The following is a 19,975-nucleotide window of genomic DNA, read 5'->3' as shown; positions in this document are numbered from 1 at the left end:
CTTACCTATGAAAAATGATTGTCCACTAAGTGAACCATGAAGAAGGATGCAAGTAATGCAGAATACAGACCTCTTACAGGGGAAGATGATGATTTTGACAGCTTGGTAGGGGTAGGACAGATACATTGGTTTAGAAATGCAACTCAGACGGAGAGCAGAGATACTTTTTGACATAAGGGTTCTACAGATAGGCAAAAAAACTTCTCAGGAAAGTGTGAAGCCAAGTGACGTATTAGAAAATGTGTGGATGCCCGTTTAAGTAATCTGAACATTTTATTGTTTATATTATCATTTTTATTTTTAGCCTTCAGTGTTCTTTGGAGGAAATATTTTGAGAGGCAAATGAACGCATACCCCCCATATATGTTTATAAATCATTTGGAAAAGAAGACAGCTTCAGCAGAGAGTTGGGAGTCATGTTCATTTTCGTGTATCTCTCAGAGTATGTAGGTTCATGCAGGAAAAACCCCATTTAATTTACTGATTCTAATTATCAGACAAACTTTTTTATTGTTAATACAGAATAGAACTGATTTTCTACCTTCAACTGATCTAACACTTGAATTCATTCATCTGTAGTTTATTGATAGTTTGATTGCACTTTCATCTGTGTGTGCAGGGTGATGAGCAATCCCTGTACAGTAGACTTTTGTTTCATAGATTTGTATTGTTTGTAGCTTTGGATGTTGCTCTAGGGATACCTGGTCTACAGAGCAAGTTTTTAAAATGAGAAAAGTATTATTGCAGCAACCTGTCAAATTGATCGCAGGAGATGTTATTCTACATTAGAGATGAGGAAACTGAAGAACAGATAGTTTTTGCCAAAAGGGACTTAATTCTGATCATGAGATCATTTAGAAGTCCCTTTTTATAACAGAGACTTGAGGTAATTTCTGAATGTCCCTGTTTCTTTCATTTTCTTTCCAAAGACACTTTGCAGGTAACCTTTAAAAATTTGATTAGGTGCTCACCAGGTGGCACTGCTGTTACCCAGTTGGACAACCTTTGTGAGACTGAAGTGGGCAGAACCCACGATGTCAGCGAATAACACCCCATAGGGCTTCGCCTTGGTCTGAAATCTGTATTTGGTCAACAGATGGTCTCTGCTTCTCTCCCTGTCTGTCCCCACCTTGTCTTCATTATTACGGCCAAAGCTTATCCTAGGAACTACGTCTAATATTCTTTGCTCTAGTTACGTTATTATTTTAATTTCAGTGTAGAGGAGCCTCCATTCTGGTCAGATTTGAATTTCCTTCCAGATCCTGACCTGATTGTATCAAGTTACTAGTACAGGCTTTTGTTCAAACTCTGATTCTGCTGCAGCCATGTGGACTTCGGCATACTCTGTGACTCAGTTTAACCTGCGTCTCTGAAATGCGAGTAAGTCCTTACTACAGGAAGCTATTGGGAAGATTAAGTATTATGTTAAGCTCTTGAAATAGTGCCTTTCACAAAGGAAGCACTACCTAAATGTTAGCTACTATTATTGTGGTTGCTGCTACTTAGAAAAAACCAAAAAACAATAACGACTACTTATTCTGAGATATGCACAGGTGGTTTCTGATTAATATTTATTATTTATGTAGGTCTTTTTTATTTTAAAAATAATTTTTAATAGCTGCCATGTAGATGTGTCACTTTCTGCGAGTAACCTGACTGGTAGGTTTTCTTTTTTTTTTTTTCACCTCAGGAATTAAGTAGAACCTTCTAACTGGTGTGCTTTAGAGTCCTGATGTGCCCAGGTGGGCCTGGGCAGAAGCAGTTAAACCTCCCATTCTGTTGCCAGGGCCCAGGGCTGGGCAGAGGTGCAGCTCATGGTAGCTTTTGTAGTTACTTTGGCAGCCCGCTGCCCCATGGCCATCGTGACATGTTGAATTTATGTTCTCGCTGTAGATGTTCCTGTCTCTGCTGCAGCTCCTGTAAGGCCGCTCTCACTGGTAGCCTTGTAACTGTGGTCTCCTCCCCCTGTTTCCAGCAGAAACAGCTTGTGGTCCAGAATGAGGAAAGGAAGCAAATACAGCTTGACGTTTAGTCATTTTCTCTGAGTTTAATCAGTTTCTCACACTAAAGGGACCATTTAGCGTGATGTTTCCATTGAAAAAGAATTTGTCTTCTTCACAGTGGCCTCCATGTGAAAGAATTCATAAGTGCAGAGGCAGACTGGTGAGAGAAGACGAGTAGTAACCAGAGGCCATTCTTCCAGCAGGTGCATTGTCAGGGTCATACCTAGTGCGGAGCATAGGGTTATCTGTGAACAGAATAGGAAAATCCCTGCCTTTATGGAGCTGACAGTCTAGAGACAGACAGGTAAAAACTAAGGAAACCGGATAGTATAGTTGGGCCTCTGTATCTGTGGGTTTCTCACCCTTGGAGTCAACCAGCTGCAGATTACAGGCAGTGCATAGGGATGGCCAACTGTGACGTGTCATTTTCATATCAGGTACCTGGTCATTTGCGGATGTGGTATCCATGGGGCTTTTGGTATCCAAGACGTCCTGGCACCAGCCCTGCAGATGTGGAGTGTCTCCTGAAAGTTGCTTTTTACCTCTCCCCTTTTCTCAGGCTTACTTTTCATTCCACTCACATTAAAGGCCAGAATCCTTCCAGTGCCCTGAAGTCCCCACAGCATCTGCTGCTCACCCCACCTCCTGACCTTTCTGACCTTGTTGCCCGTCACCATCCTCTTGTCTTCAGTGGTCTCTGTGTCCCTTGCACATGCCAGGTATACTCCTTTCTGCGGACCTTAACTCTGATTATTTCCTGCCTTCCTGCCTGGAATGTTCTTCTCCTAAATAAATCATTTTGTTTCAGCTGATTTCCTCACGTCCTTTTTGTCTAACCGTGGCCTCTTGAATGACTCCTGCCCTGACCAACCTGTTTAAATTATAGTTTACCACCTTCACAGCAGCCCTGCTCCTCCACCCCATCTTGATGTTCTGTTTTTTTCCATAGTACTTATCAATTTCTAATATTTATTTATTTGGGAGGAAAGTTTAATGGGGGCAGGGATTTCATTTTGTTTACTGACGTATATATTAAGTGCTTACCTAGAACAGTGATTGGCACTTAGTAGATATTCACTGAAGAGAAGGATTGTTTTAGTTTCCTGTGGCTGCTGCAACAAATTCACAAAACCTGACTTTTTTTTTTTTTTAAAAAGACAGAGTCTCACTTTGTTGCCCTCCATAGAGTGCTGTGGCATCACAGCTCACAGCAACCTCCAGCTCTTGGGCTTAGGCTCTTGTCTCAGCCTCCTAAGTAGCTGGGACCACAGGCACCCACAACGCCCAGCTGAGACCACAGATACCCACAACATCCAGCTAAAAACCTGCCTGTTAAAGAGAATAGAAATTTATTCTCTGCAATTGTGGAGGCCAAAAGTCCAAAATCAAGGTGTCAGGAGGGCCCAGTTTCCTCCAAAGGCTCTGGGGAGAATTCAGGGCTGAATCTATTACTTGCCTTTTCTGGCTTGTGGTGGCTGTGGGTGTTCTTCAGTTCGTAGCCACATCATTCCAGTCTCTGCCTCTGGTCACATTACCTTTTCCGCCTCTATCTTAAAACTCCCACAGCCTCCCTCCGATAAGAATGCATGCAGTTGTATTTGGGGCCCTCCTGGATCATCTAGAGTAAGCATCTCTTGTCAAGATCTTTAACTTAAATCACATCTTTTGTCATACAAGATAATATTCACAGATTCTGTGGATTGAGACAGTGATGTGTATTTCAGGGAACTACTATTCACCCACTATAAAGGGTTAAAACGGGGGTCCTTTGATTACCGGGGGAAGATTTGTCCATGGTGTACCACCTAATAGAACACTGAACTGGGAGGAAAGCCTGAAGGCTGCTTTCAGTTTTTTCCCTCCATTTTTGCTGATCACAATTTTTTTTTTTTTTTTAAATTTGGAGGGAGACAAGAATCTTACTGTGGTGCCCAGATGGGAGTACAGTGTCATCAGCCTAGCCCACAGCAACCTCATAAAACTCCTGGGTACATAAAAGCAATGCTCCTGCCTCAGTCTCCTCAGCAGCTGGGACTACAGGTGCCCACCCCCAGGCCCAGTTAATTTTTCTATTTTTAGTACAGACAGAGTTTCACTCTTGCTCAGGCTGGGGAACACATTCCCTCCCCCCCCCCAAATTTAACACAACACACATATGCACGCACACAGAACAATACAACAGATAATATAATTTCCTTACACTGCCTCCCCAGTTGTTAACATACTGATACAGTTGCTTCGTATCTTCTGTTGTTCCTCTTATAGCAAAGTAAACATTACAGATAAAATCTCTTATCTTCTCTTTCCTATTTCCATTTCCCTCCCTTCCAATCTAGAAACAGTCACTGTCATTTGGTTTATGACTAGTCTATGGTTTTATAGCTTTGTTGCACATATAACTATTTATACATAATATGGAGTTATGTGTGCTTGTGTTAAAAATGTTTTTCCTAAATGGTATTATACTTTATGTAGCATGTTGCAGTTTGCTTTTTTATTAGTTCAGGTTCATACATACTGATCTAGTTCATTCATTTTAACTACAGCACTAAGCAGCTGTCCTCTCTCCTTCCCTCTTACTCTCCCTCCCCCTTCCTGGCTTCAGAATATATAAATCCCAAAGAAGTCCTCTGATTAGCCTAGCTTGGGGCTCCTGCCAGCACCTGTTGGGTCTGTGGCTTCAGCAGATGGAGCAGTAGGATTGCATATAGAGTACATGCCTTCCTATACCCAGAGCATCAAGATAATGTTTGCTTTTCCCCTATGAAGGATTGTACCTGGAATAAGTGGAGAAAGTATTTGGAGCAGACAAAAAATACAGATTTCTACTTTGTGTCAAGTTTCGGCTTGGACATTATGTCCTCTGGGAAGCTTTCTTGAAGTCTTGGGATGGTGTTCTGCCCTTTTGCTCTATGATTGTAACAGCTATCATGTATCTTAATTCCCTTTCCTTTTGATGGATACTCATTCAGGGCAGAGTCTGGGTCTGTCTTGTTTTATAGTCGCTCCTTGTGAAATACAAGGTCCAGCACACACCATCACATAGAGTTTTTTTTTTTTGAGACAGAGCCTCAAGCTATCGCCTTAGGTAGAGTGCCAGCTCACAGCTCACAGCAACCTCCAACTCCTGGGCTCAAGTGATTCTCCTGCATCTGCCTCCCAAGTAGCTGGGACTACAGGTGCCCGCCACAGCGCCTGGCTATTTTTTTTGTTGTTGTTGTTGTAGCCGTCATTGTTGTTTGCTGGGCCCAGACTAGATTCGAACCCGCCAGCTCAGGTGTATGTGGCTGGTGCCTTAGCCGCTTGAGCCACAGGCGCCAAGCCTCAACACGTAGTTTTGAGTGAATGGTTCAACTGACTAGCAGAACTTTTCAACCTGACTTTCTATAAACAGGTTCCTGTCCACTCCTCCACTCCTGTGAACTCTGTAGGGTTCCGTGTGGCTCTGGTGCTTTTGCATCTACCTTTTCAGGTCAATTAAAATTTTTGCTCTTTTTATATCTCTTGATTTATATGAGTATTTGGCCCTGTTTAGAATTTTATTTTTCTTATTAAGTGGTAAAAATTCAAGGAAAGATAAATTTGCTGAAATGCAAACTCAGGACTTAACTCTGTAAGATCTTCTGAGATGAGACCTGCCCAACTTTTTTCTTTCACCAGTGCCCCTTTACCTTTCATGTATGTACAGTAATTTCTGTCCAATCTCAAATATGCCATCAGCAGAGTATATTTTATGCAGATTTCTAAGTACCTTTCTGAGTACTTTTTAGCATCAAGAGAATTTGGATTCTAGTGGATATGAAGTATGAATTCTTCTGTTTGGAAATAGTAATATTGATGATAATTAACATTGATTGAATGCTTTTTCTATGCTAGGCATTGAGAAGTAGGTACTGTCTTTATTCCTGTTAACCTTATGCAAAACTGGATTTTGGAGAGATCAGTGATTTGCTCCAGTTATCTCAGCTCCTGACTGTGGTGTCGGGATATGAACCCACACACTCTGAGCCCAGAGCCACACTCCTAAGAATGTGTTCTGCTGCCGCCTGTGAGTAGGAAAAGAAACCTGGTGCTTAGTAATAGAAAAGGACATGAGGTTGATCATAGATTAGCAGTAAAGTTTCTACCCTACAGCTTTGGTAAAGATAGAATCAACTAGAGTCCTAGAACTTTCTCTCTGTGAAGAGAGAAAGAGCCAAGATGTCTGGCAGTGGGGCTGAAGCCACTTGCTTTGGCATGAACTAACACTGTCTTACCTGGAATATTGGAGAGAATATTTGAGAAATACAGGGTACCCACCACATTTTCCGTCTCCAACATGCAAGTTGGTGTGTAGCCCTAGGATCTTGGCTGGGGTAGGAATCATTTAACCAGGAGAACGCTGAACATCTGGGTAAACATTTAGATACAAATTTCACATGAATACTGACATGAAGCAAAGCACAAGGACTTTATAAGCATCTCATTGAAACTTTGTGGAAGTTTGTAGCAGTTAGGTAATGGAATCTGGTTAGATGATACCATTATTATTGAAGATGTGTGCAAGGCCATTGATAAACTGCTTTTTTTTCCTTTGTTTGTGCTATTTTAAATCAATATACACAGAGTTATTTCTTACATTTTCAAGAATAAAACTCCTACATCAGAGGAAATTACTGGTATCACTAAACCTGATGGGAAAATCTGTATTATATCAAACCTGTCTCCTATGCTAGGTTACTATAAGCACCCTCCAGGCAGGGGCACTGTTTTCTGCTTTCATAGTACTTGGTTCAGTTCTGTGCTAAGTACTGTCATGTGTCACTTAATGATGGGGCTGAGATCTGAGAAATGCGTCATTTGGTGGTTTCATTGTTGTACTCTATGTATTAATATCATAGAGTATACTCACACAGACCTTGATTGGATAGCCTACCACACACTGAAGCCATACAACATAGCCTATTGCTCCTGAGCTACAAACCGTCCAACAAGTTATTATACTGAATACTGTAGGCAATTTTAATACAACACAAGTATTTGTGTGTCTAAACATATCTGAACATGGAAAAGGTAGTATGTAGCATTTCAGTGTTATAGTGGCTACCAAATCACTAGGCTATAGAAAATTTTCAGCTTCATTATAATGTTTTTGGACCGTCATTGTACATTTGGTCTGTCATGATTGTAAATACTCTTGGTTTGTGTTTGGACTAACAGTGGCACTTGCATAGTGTGTCTGTTCCCAAATGCAGTTATCTTATTTCTATTCATAGAAAATAATTACAGGATAAATATTAAAATTAAATTGTGCTTTTTATCCCTACTTTAGGTTGCATCACAGCGCATTAGCTCAGTGGACCTCTCATGTTGTAGCCTGGAACATCTGCCTGCCAACCTCTTCTACAGCCAAGACCTCACTCATCTCAATTTAAAACAAAACTTCCTAAGGCAAAACCCTAGCCTGCCTGCTGCCAGGGGGCTCAATGAATTGCAAAGGTGAGCCAGGGAGATGGATGGCTCCTTAAGGGGGTTGGGGGGCAGAAGCAGCTTCTGGTTATAATCTCTTAAATGTGCTGACTGGAAAAGCCACGGTGTGTAAACTTTCAGAGAGCAGGGTAATAGGACTTTGCTTATTAGGATGTTATCAATTCTCATTCTGAATTCTGTTTTCATGGTTCCTGCCTTTGAAATTAATGCTTTCTCAGTTCGGTGCATGTAGCTCAATGAGTGGGGTGCCAGCCACATACACTGAGGCTGCAGATTAGAACCTGGCCCCGGCCTGCTAAACAACAATAACAACTGCAACAACAACAACAACAACAACAACAACAAAAAATAGCTGGGCATTGTGGTAGATGCCTGTAGTCCTAGCTACTTGGGAGGCTGAGGCAAGAGAATTGCTTAAGCCCAAGAGTTTGAGGTTGCTGTGAGCTGTGATAGACATAGCACTCTACAGAGGACAACATAGTGAGACTGTCTCAAAAAGAAAGAAAGAAATGAATGCTTTCTGGCGTTTATTAACTGGATAGATTTGTACAAGAACAGTTCTCGTCCAGCCACTATTATTCCATAACCTGTCTAAAAATGCATCTGCAAAAAGTTAATAACATATTGTGTTACTTCTGAACTTAAGGGGTTTGTTCAGATTAAATTATTTCTTTTGAAATTTGCAAATCAGTTTTTTCTATGAAAAGACATTCCTTAGAAATTTAAGAACTAAGGTTTAAGTCTTTTAACATATTAACACCAAGTCATCTGAGAGATGAGTGTACGTGTTTGAAGAGTCACATGTTATACAAAGAAAATCTCCTTCAGAGAGATTTTCAAATCTCCAAAACAAAGATACATGTGGAATTTACCATATCCATTTCCTTTCTTGTTAGAGTAATACTCTTGATTCTGTGGTAAATTAAGCCTCTGGTATTTATATATTTATTGCAAACATACAAGACTATAACTGTAAAAGACACAATTATTTTAAATAAATAATGGCTAGTTCTTTTGTTTTTAAATAACTGATATGGGGAGGGCATGGTGGCTCATGCCTGTTATCCCAGCACTCTGGGAGGCCAAGGCAGGTGGATTGCTTGAGCTCAGGTGTTTGAGACTAGCCTGAGCAAGAGCGAGACCCCGTCTCTAAAAATAAAAAAATAGCCAGTCATTGTGGCAGGTACCTGTAATTCCAGCTACTTACTTGGAAGGCTGAGACAAGAGAATCGCTTGAGCCCAAGAGTTTGAGGTTGCTGTGAGCTGTGACACTACGGCATTCACCCAGGCTGACAAAGTGAGACTCTGTCTCCAATCAGTCAATAACTGATATGATCAGAGATTAAACTATGGCAGTTAACCATTCTGATTCTGTGTGTGTGGCTTTTTAACAACTAGAAAGAATAATCCAATAATTGTTTAAATAAAATTTGTGGATATACTTGGAAAATGGAAAAGTATTTTAATTGTTTTTCCAGATAATTGTGACTATTCTTCTTTGATATTACACCAAAACTTGACAAGTGGTCATTTCTTAAGTGTTAGTTCTGAGATCTAAAAACTTTTGAATTCTTTAATATTAAGATCCATTGATTGGTCTTATACCTTGAATCTTTATCCATGCACCATTTTTTGCATGAAGTGTTGGTCATTTGCAAAGTACTGGCTCCTTGTGTAATACAGATATTCCAAATGTTGACACATTCATTTGTACAGTTTCAAGAATTTACATTTGTTATTATTACCACTGATCTCATCAGACAGGTCTTTAAGTGTTAGGAAGTTTCAAGCTTACTGTGGAAACAAGGTTTTCAAAATTTTGGTTTTCTATCAAAAGCTCGAAGGCTATATGTCATTGGCAACAAACATCATCAGTTTTTTCTGAAGCAACTTTCTCATTTCATTTTAAAGAAAATGACTGTCGGCTCGGCGCCTGTGGCTCAAGCGGCTAAGGCGCCAGCCACATACACCTAAGGTGGCGGGCTCGAATCCCCAGCCCGGGCCTGCCAAGCAACAATGACCGCTGCAACCAAAAAATGGCCGGGCGTTGTGGTGGGCGCCTGTGGTCCCAGCTACTTGGGAGGCTGAGGCAGGAGACTCGCTTGAGCCCAGGAGTTGGAGGTTGCTGTGAGCTGTAATGCCATGGCACTCTACCCAGGGGGACAGCTTGGGGCTCTGTCTCAAAAAAAAAAAAAAGAAAATGACTGTCAAATACCCAAGTACAAATAACAATAGTTTTGCCAGTGGTTCTTTCAAGTAAAAAGTGGTATTCCATGTAAATAGTGATTGCTTTCACTTGCAACCCAAGTCATCACGTTAAGTGTTTTCCTTGAGATGCCATCATAACTTCAGGGTGCACCAAAAGTGTTTTATGTTTACTTCCTATTTTATCACCCAGAAAATTAAAAAGACATGTACTCAGGGGTTGAGATGTAATAAAAATAACTTGCCTGCATCATCAAGAACATCCTTAAGCCAAACTGGCATTACATACATTTTAAAAGAATATTTTTACTACATATGCCTGGTGGAGAAGGGGACAGTCTGGTGCTTTAGTGAGTTAGTTACATAGTGTAGAGACTCCAGTAAGAAAGGTGTGCTCAACCAACTCCTCATTGTTCCTGGTAGCTGATGGGTACTATGAAAGTTAACCCACAGTGGAATTCTTAAATTAGGTTTTTATATGCCCTATGCATTGATATTAATATTTATTCTGAGACTACTGTAAGAAAATTAATACAATTTTTTTTCTTTTTTTTGCTGAAGGGTTATATCATTATTCAAAATCTGTTCTGAGGTTTGAAATTATTTTGAAATCTTTGTGCATTTCACAGCAGTGTAGAATTCTGTTGTTTCTATTGTAGAATATCTAGAACTTTGTATTATACTATAGAATCCTGGTGTCTTAGAATAGGGCATTAAAATTCATTTAAACTAGTGCTCTCTTTTTAGAGGTGACATCTATAGGGATGTTAAATACCAATTTCAGGTTAATGATACCTTCTGGGGAAGAAGTTATGGGATGATTGAGGAATGGTTTAAAGAGAGTTTCAACTATATCTGTAATGCTATTTCTTTAAAAAGAAAAATTAGAAGCAAAAATGTTAATATTTTTAAAAACTAAACAGTGAATACCTGGATGATCTCTATTATTGTTTTCTGTATTTTTCTACTTGAGTATTTTATAATAAGCCTAAACAAAAAGAAAATTAAAATAGTTCTAGTTTGGGTGCAATGGCTCCTGCCTATAATCCTAGCACTTGGGAGGCTGAGGTTGGAAGATTGCTTGAGGCAGGAGTTTGAGATAAGCCTGGGCAACATGGCAAGACCTTGCCTGAACAATAAAAAGGAAAAAAATTAGCCAGGCATGGTGGTGTGAGCCTGTAGTACCAGCTATTGTGGAGTCTGGGGCAGGGGGATTGCTTGAGCCCAGGAGTTCAAGGCTGCAGTGGGCTATAATTATTGTACCATGGCTCTCCAGCCTGGGCAACAGAGTGAGACCCTGTCTCTTAAAAACAAACAAATAAAGCTTCTTATTACATGGGAGAATATGATACTTCTTAAGGACCAGTATTTGTGGAATAAATAAATATCCAGATGGAAAGGTATTTTGGGCACGAGCCTACTTCAGTAGGGTTCAAGTCCTGCTTTGCTGTTTAGTCCCTTACTTGATCCCCATGTATTTTGATTCTGTATCTCTACCCTTTGAGCCCACCCTTCTACTACACACACCCTCTTAGCAACTGTCTAGGAAAAGCACTTCTCAGCTCTCACCTGGACCTTGCACTGATTGCCTGTGGTCATTTTCCCTCTGAGGTCAGCCTCTATTTCTCTCGCCTACTGTCTTGTACCTTTCTTGTTTTTATTGATTTTGTATTTTTGGTGTGTTTTTATTTATTTCATTTTATTTATTTAGAGACAGGATCTGGCTTTGTTATACAGGCTAGAATGCAATGGTGGGATTCTTACTCATTGTAGCCTTGAACTTCTGGGCTCAAGCAATCCTCCTTTCTCAACTTCCTGAGTAGTTGAGATTATAGACACCTGCCACATGCTTGGCTAATTCTTATTTCTTGCCATGACAGGGACTCAAACTCCTGGCCTCAAGTGATCCTCCTCCCTTGGCGTCCTGAAGTGCTGAGGTTGCAGGCGTGAGCCACTGAGTTCAGCTTTTATTATGTGTGTTTTAAAGTTTAAGACATTTTTCCCTATCAAAGTAATATTCTATATAGATTTTTTCAAGTGTTAATAAGCAACAAGGTTTATACTAAGAAATGGGTTGCTGAGGCTTCAGCCCATCCTTATACCCAAGTCCTGTTCTCTAGACAACCATTTTTGAGTCTTTTGGCTCTTTCTGTTGTTTTTTTTCATCTTTCTAAATATTAAACATATACTAGTATGTCTTGATTTTTCATTAGTGGACTTTGTATGTTGGTTTATTACTGTGGAAATAAGAGTTTAGCTCTTTTTATTGTCCCACACTCCCTCTGTCGCCTGAACAAACTTCTTCCCCATCCTCTCTATATAGGTATTAATTTTCTATTAAATCAGTATTCATTTTTTACATTATTATGAGTATGGAACTATTTTCACAGCTAAGTCATATAAATGCAGTGATTACATTTCCTTTCTTGTGCTGGCTGTATAATAGCTTATATGCTTTTCATTTTCTCTAGTATTTGTAAGCTTTCTGACAGAATTCTAACATTCTTCTCAATGCCTTTTTTTTGGCGAGGATTGGGGGGAAGGCTTCTTTCCTGGAGCTGGTATAGATACTTGCTCTTCTGGCTTGCCACACGACAAACACTGTGTGGGTCTTTCCCCTAGAGTGTGTCAGTTTTACTAGATAGGAATTTCTTGGTCTTCTGCTTGGGCAGTGCATGCCAAGATTCAGGGAACTGAGTAGGGAAGAAAGCAGGAATCTCAGGGTTTAGCATATGGATTTTTATTTAATCTCTCAGTTTTCAGAACAGTGTTTTCTGCTATGCCTGATAAATCAGGGACTCTGTGGTTCAGTTTCTTCCAGGAAATAGACTGTCTCCTGCTGGAACTGGGGAGAAAATCTGGGATATAACTCTCCCTTATGTAACTTTTTGAAAGTCTTTTTGTAGAAGTATAACAAAAACATGGAAAAGTCACAAATAAGAGTATACAACTTGTTGGATTTCCACAAAGTGGACACATCCATGTAATCAGCACACATATATTTTTTTCAAAGATCTTGGTTTGTTTTATCATCTTTAAAATTACTCAGAACAGTAAGTACTTAGGTATCTAGAACAGAATTATCAAAAAATCCGTTTGTACTGATGATTCCATCATTCTTACATTATTTAGAAATAATTATCTTGAAAATAACATACTGTATGCCATACTACAAAATCAGTTTTTACCAGCACTCCAAAATACCTCCTTGTACCTCTCTGTTTATTACCCCAAAGATAACTACTGTCCTGACTTCAAACAGCATAAATTAGTTTTGCCTGTTTTTATGGTTGATATAAATGGATCACACAGTATGTGCTAATGTCCAGCTTTTTTCATTGACTTTTCTTTAATAGAGCAAAACAAAACACAAGTGACATATTATCAACTTTTGTACTTTATAGTGTATAATATAAAGCAGTGATTTATAAAAGGTTTCTGTTTTGTCCTTTCCTTGCTTTAAACATGGGAAAGTTAGGCCTGGGGGACTTGGTAGCTGGGGTCTGAATAACTGGTAAGCTGCTGTTGTGTTGCCCTTTGGGAAAAAAACAGGCTTTAAACCATTTCCTCTTTCACCATAGACTACTATGAGGTGCTTGCTTCCTGCTCTCATTTGCCAAGAAAGATTTTATTGCCAAGTTTTCAAGGTAATAAGTTGAAAAATATATATATATATAAACACATATACAACATATACATATAGTATAGTATATAGTCTCCATACTAGAAACCAAACTTAGGATATGTATTTAAGAAAGTTATATTTATACTTCAGAAAGCATTAATGTACCTTTTTTATATATTCAGTTAGTGTGGTGTTTTGAGATATGCCATGTATTTAATTGTTTCTATTTGTGTGTTTAAGGAATTTGTGCTTATAAATCTCTAGTGTGTGTTTCACAGGGAACATGTTAGGGCGATACCAAAGGATAATTTATTTGTATGTTTTTACCTAAATCTCAAAGGAATTAACTTTTAGATTATAGTATTAGGGCACATATCTAGGGAGAAACTTTTAACATGTCAGAGTTCTGAGGCATTTTATCTTGAGTGCATATCTCCTTAATTTTTCTTTCTGTTGCAAATTTTCATCTTAAAGAAGTGAGTTATTCTCATGGAACATTTAAATTGGTATTTGCACCAGCATTCTAAATCTGGAAAGATGGCATGCTGATGTACACATACAGGTCAGCAGTTTCAGGGGGAAAACATTGTTCTTGGAACTACTTCTGTTTATTTTTCCTTTATTAGCATTGGAATTTTCAAGTTAGTTTTCAAAATATAGAGGAGAAGCAAACATGAGAGTAATTTTTGGTGGTTTCAATGGTTTCTTTTCTGATTATATATGTCACTAATAACTATAGTACATTATTTTTTTCTTTTATTAATAAATAGCACTTCACTTATTAACTAAGATGACCCAGATGCTTTTAATACTAAGATTATTGTTTTGCAATGCAGAATGATTTTTAAAGTACAGTAAGTTTCTTTGTAGAGTCAGTAAGGACAACTTTTTGCTAGTTTAAATTCAAGAGATATAACTTTCCTTCCCATGTCCTAATTTTATGTTTTTAATGTAGCAAAGCAATATGAATTTATTTGTACTAAATTATAATTGTGCTCAAACATTTTACCATCCTGATAAGTTTAGCTCCTATAGATTTTTAATTTATTCATTTATCATTTATTAAAATTTCATAGGTGGGATCATTGAAGGACCTAAAAGTTTGTAAGTGTAGAGGAGGCAAAACTTTACCTGTAACCTGTAAGGCCCTCCTTCTGGACCTAAGAATCAAATGAACATAAGACATTAGTAGGAGAAAAAGCATGCAGATATTTATATGTATAGAGGAGCCCCCATAGGAATATAAATACCTGAAGAGATGGCAAAACCTAAATGCTCATGTATCAGGTTGAATGAAGAGGAAATCATGGAAAAATAACTAAAATTCATGAGGAGACCAAAGAAAGATAATAATTATTTTAACAAGATCTGTTAGAATTCATATAGAATTCTCAGCCTTGACTCTTAGTCTCTGGTGGTAAGAATATTGGTAGAGGGAGGGCATCTTTACTCAGAGCTTTCTTTCTTGATTTCAGGAAAACAAGGGGAGGTCTGAGCATTCTTCTAATGCCTGCTATTTTTCAAGTGCCTTTTGCACAAATGCCTTCTTATGCAAAAGTGGCTGATTGAGGGTAGTATATTCTGCAGTCCTTCACATGGGACCATAGATCAGAAAATTCTTTCATGGTGATATCCTGCCATATTTAAAAAGAGCAGTATAAAGAATGAACTCAAAAGCAAAGTATGATAGTAATAATTTGTGTGTACATACATGGTTTTGGTAGCTTTCTCCATGGTACTTGAAAAGTTTGTCATTTAAGTTGAATTTAAATCCCCTTATTTTAGATTATTTTCATTTACTAATCATTTCTACCTAGCACTTTAAGAAAGAAGCTTGTGTTTTTGTAAATATTTCACAAATTGATGATAATTAGAATATACTTAAATTGCTTAATTCTGTATATGAGAATTAGACAAATTATAAAATAACTACTTCATAGATACAATGTTTCAATTGTTTTGGATGGTTGGTGGTTATCACTTCCATCCATTAATAAGGGAAGTAAATCTGCCTGCTAGCTCTTGCTTTTTGTAGGTAAATATGTATAGAGAAATAAAGCTAGCATAGCCAGATGGTTCTAGTAAGGGAACTACTTTTATAGAAAGACCACTAACTTTAATTTCATTAGGACCTGGTAATTTCAATGACTTGATAAGTTAACATTGTTGTCAATAGGTTCTTGGAAACTGCAACTTCAAGTGAGACAGTGGGGGTGAAACCAACTTTACCATAGGTTTAATTGATGTTATAAACAAGAGTTTAAGTTCCTATGTTGTATTTCTAGTCACAAAAAAAAAAAAAAATTCACCAAACTACTAAATAAAAACCAAAATACTTAATATTAAACATTGAAATAAATATGAGCTCTTCATACATTTAGGACAGATTAATAAAAGCAAGACAATTATTTATACTGTTATTCCATTTCAGAGTCTTGGGTCACAGAGCCTATCCTAGCAGCTCTGAACACAAGGTGGGAACCCACCCAGGACAGGACATCTCTCCTGCACAGGACACAAACAACACACACCCACACTAGCTCAGTCTAGGACCATGAAGATAGGCCACTGAATCTAAAGTGCATAGTAGTACCTGGGCAAAACCCACATATGTGGGGAGAATTTGCAAGCTCCAAAAGACAGTGGTCCCAGCCAGGACAGATGTTTTGTCTCATCAGTTGTTGTCAGAAAGTAAAGTCAAATAAAATGGCTGTGTGTCTGTAGAATTTTTTTTTTGTTTCAGTTTTTGGCCGGGGCTGGGTTTGAACCTGCCACCTCCGGCGTATGGGGCCACCGTCCTACTCCTTTGAGCCATAGGTGCTGCCCATCTATAGAATTAATGTGATTTTTACCACATGTGATACTGAAATAGGCAGAAAAAAAAAAGACCATCAGCTTTTTAATATTCTTCTTTGAATACTGAGATTTTATTATTATTTTGTTACTGTTGTCTCTGCAGTTTCACAAGATATTGTGCAATACTTAAGCCAATTTTTGTAACAATGTTATAATGCATAGGAATAGCAGTATTGCTTTAACTTTTAAATAGTTGATGTTACATTTAATTTTTGCCTGAATGACTTCAGTCTATCACCTTCCTTACTTCACTATTTTTTGTATTTATCTTGTTTGCTCTGCTTGGCTTCGAATCCCTGGAGGGCAGGAATCAGATGTCCTCAGAGGTCATTGCTGTTGCTATGTAGTTTATAAGTGAATGGACACATGAGTGAGTGCTGGTGAGAATTGTCTGTATTCATTCAATTTTGTGTAAGTACAATACTTCTTTGCAAAAAGTATGGTAGGAACTTTTAGAAGTGAAGACCAGTATTGTATCACTGTATTTCTCTTTAGTTGAAGGTATGATGACCAGACAGCGTGAACAGTGAGATGATTCAGAAAACTTTACAAAGAAAAAGATTCTTAAGAAAGGATTTGAAGTTGGAAAAGGAGACATTAGTTTTAAAATGGACAGTTTGAAATTGGACTTTCTCAAACATACCTTTATATACATCTATTCGCCATTCTGTAAACAGTCTTCATATCTTCTTGCCACGGACCTTGTGAGAACGGGCACTGCTTTTACCTTTGAGTCTTACCCCGCCCTTCAGAGTGTATTTGTAATTTTGTTTCTTGAAGCATTTGGTTATTTCCCATTTCCATGTGACTTTTTCTTCTTCTGCAATGGTAGCTTTCTTTATACCTATTGCACTTACTAATTACACCTTTTAATAAGCATATGGAGACTTTTAAAATCACCATCTAAGTTATAAAGCCCTTAGTAAATATTTGTTGAATTGTTGTTTTCTACCACCGAAGATAATCAAAAGAATGTGGTCATAAAACTTTCAGAAGAAAGCATTACAAATACTTTGAGCAGTGAAACCGTTTTGTGTATTTAGCATTCAAGGTAACTATTATAAGGGAACATCAGTCATTTAGAATGATTTCTGATCAGGCACATTACATTAATAGTAGCTAGAGGTCAGTGTCAAGGAACCTAGTAGTGTATGATTGGGTTCTAAAGACCGTGTTATAAATGAGTATGTTGTCACCCGAAATAAGCAGGAAGTGAATTAAAGGCTTGGAAGAAAAAAGTGATTAGAGCACTGATTAGATGTGAAATTTGTTTTAGCTGAAAAGAATAGGAAAAAGGGGCTGGCTTTTTGGAATAGAAGAACAATGGGGAAGAAAGAATGAAGTTGAGTTGAGTGTGCAAGAATGTGTGTGTAACAGAATGAAAGTTATAGAGAAATGAGCAGCGAGAAACTGATAATTATGCATGGCATTTACTAAGTGCCTTTCTTCTCAGAAAGCTCAAATTTCTCCATTTTTAATCCCCATGGGATGGAAAACAAATGACCTTATTTCCTATTCTGTTCTTTTGGGAATGTTGGCATTCCAGAGGTACAGAGTTATTAATGTTATTATCCTTACTAAAAGCTCACATTTCCAGGTTTTTATTCAAAGAGAGATTTTGTTTTTATCAGTAATTCCTGAAAACTTTTAATGGAAATAGTGATAATTCATTAGCATAACAGAATAGACTTGCATGCTAAAATATTTTTGCAGCTCATTTGCCAGATTAGACAGCAGTACTTAGAATAATTTCAGCTTCTCTGAAGATGTTCTGCTACATAAAAAATGCTACAAGCAAACCAGCTGCTAACTGCTAAAGAAAGGGTAAAGCCCAATGTAAGGGGGAAAAAAAAGCCACTTAGCTTAAGTGCTACTTAAGGATAGAGATAACCTGGGAAGGAATTGCCACCAGTAGGGTTTGGTGATGCTTGCCAAGTGTGTAAGGAATTTCATGGAATGTATGGAATGTCCTTTTTACAGTTAACTGTTTCCAGCACTAGAAGTTGCTTTCTTACACAGCTTTGCTTTTCAGATGGAATTTTGATCCTCTTGGGAAGCTTTCCATTTCACAAAATTCCCGCTTTCCTTCCGGGAGCATTTGATCAAAGGAGGACCTTTACGTGGTGCGGAGGGTGCTGAGATTATGTAGCCTTTGGTCCTCTTGTTGAAGAATGCTGCCAGCCTCATTCCTGGCAATAGTAGCCTATTTTCTTCTTCCCTCAGATAGCATATTTTGAAGGGAGAGCTCAGAAACAAAAGTTTTATTTATCAGACAGCCTGTATTAAATTACAGTTTGCCCTCTTGACTTCTTGCGATCATTTAAGACATTCTTTAACTTTTATTCCCCACTTTAAAACAAATGGAGGGGTACACTATCTTCAAAAGCCTTTGCTTGATTCCAATTCCATTTTTGTATTCTGCCCAATTTCATTCTTCTGTGGTTTAGTGGAGCTCTTTGTTTAATCTCTGAGCTTTAACTTTTAACAGCAAGAATTTAATGTAAGACACTGTATTTGTAAACATTTGCTATTCTGAGTGATAACTTTTCATTCTGCGCAGCTCTTAGGAGGACAGTAATAAGTCTACAGAAAGGGGACCGCCAACAGTTGTTTATTTTATGGTTGTTGTTGGTGAAGTTTCATCATAACTTAAACGCTGATGGAGACTAGTAATGCCCCTCTTTCTCTCTTTCTCCTGTACCCCATGTCAGATAAACACCATCTAACTCTGGAGCTCATTCCGACACACGTCAGTTTAAAAAACCAAAGCCCTGTGGGTTTCTGAGTCCCGAGTGACTGTAATTTTGATGTCATTCACTATGCTCCACAGTAATGGAGCTTTGAAAAGGAGGAGTCACAGGCCTGTTGGCATTTCTTGAGGGTGGGTTAGATAACACTAGAACTGGCAGGATATTTGATAATGACCTTGTAAAAGCAGAACACGCCCTTCCTTCCCTGATGACGTCTTTTGGACTTATAATTAATGAGAAAGTCTTAGGGAAAATCTGTCTTTCCAAAAAGTTGTTCACTTTCTGTTAGAATGTATACTTCTATTTCATACTGTGTGTGTGTGTGCACAGGAGGAAGGGGCGATATTATCTGATTTATGTGTACACCAATCTGTGCATTCTAGAATAGATAGATTATTTCCTTTAGTTCAGAGTTTTCCATGGGTGTAAATTCCAGTATCTTCACCCCCAGGAGCTCTGTGATTAGGCTTTAGGCATCCTTTGCAACCATAGGAGTTCTTTTTCCTTAATAATTTGGCCTTTTAATCTTTCCCAATTATACCTTGTATTTTTGCCCTCCAAATCAGTGCTTCTCAAAACAATTCATGAAATGCCTGCATCAGAATCACCTGGGGTGTTTATTGGTTTGAATGTTTCCACTGAAGTTCACTTCATCCCCAATGTAACAGTTCTAAGAAGTGAGACTTGTTTAAGAGGTGATTGGGCCACGAGGGCTCTCCCCTCATCAGTGAATCAATACCCTCTCTGCTCTTCCACCATGGATGACACAACAAGAAGGCCCTTATCAGGCACTTCGATAATGAACTTCCCAGCCTTTAAAACTGTGAGAAATACATTTTTTCTTTATAAATTACCCAGTCTGTAGTATTCTTTTATATTAACACAGGATGAACTATAACAACTAGAAGTTCAAATACTTTTTCATCCCAGAGCCAAATCAGAACCTCTAGTGATAGGGCCCAGGAATCTGCATTATTAACCATGCTTGTCAATGTTTGAGCAACAGTCACACCATGCTTTTCTTTTAAATATTACCTTTTCCAGTCCCAGTCTGTCTGTCCCATCTG

General features: G+C 38.3%; 1 protein-coding gene across 1 annotated transcript in view; it reads left to right on the top strand.

Moving 5' to 3' along the window:
- The window catches only part of PHLPP1 (PH domain and leucine rich repeat protein phosphatase 1), a 231,035-nt gene that overhangs the window by 132,135 nt on the left and 78,925 nt on the right, over positions 1-19,975 (top strand). The window contains exon 4 of the mRNA XM_023512412.1: positions 7,315-7,481. Coding sequence (XP_023368180.1) covers positions 7,315-7,481 — 167 coding nt within the window. The remainder of the gene's footprint in view (positions 1-7,314; positions 7,482-19,975) is intronic.

This window comes from Otolemur garnettii, unplaced genomic scaffold, assembly GCF_000181295.1.
Source record: "Otolemur garnettii isolate 467f Iridium unplaced genomic scaffold, OtoGar3 scaffold00027, whole genome shotgun sequence".
Taxonomy (NCBI): domain Eukaryota; kingdom Metazoa; phylum Chordata; class Mammalia; order Primates; family Galagidae; genus Otolemur; species Otolemur garnettii.
This window is presented reverse-complemented; position numbering and strand designations above follow the sequence as displayed.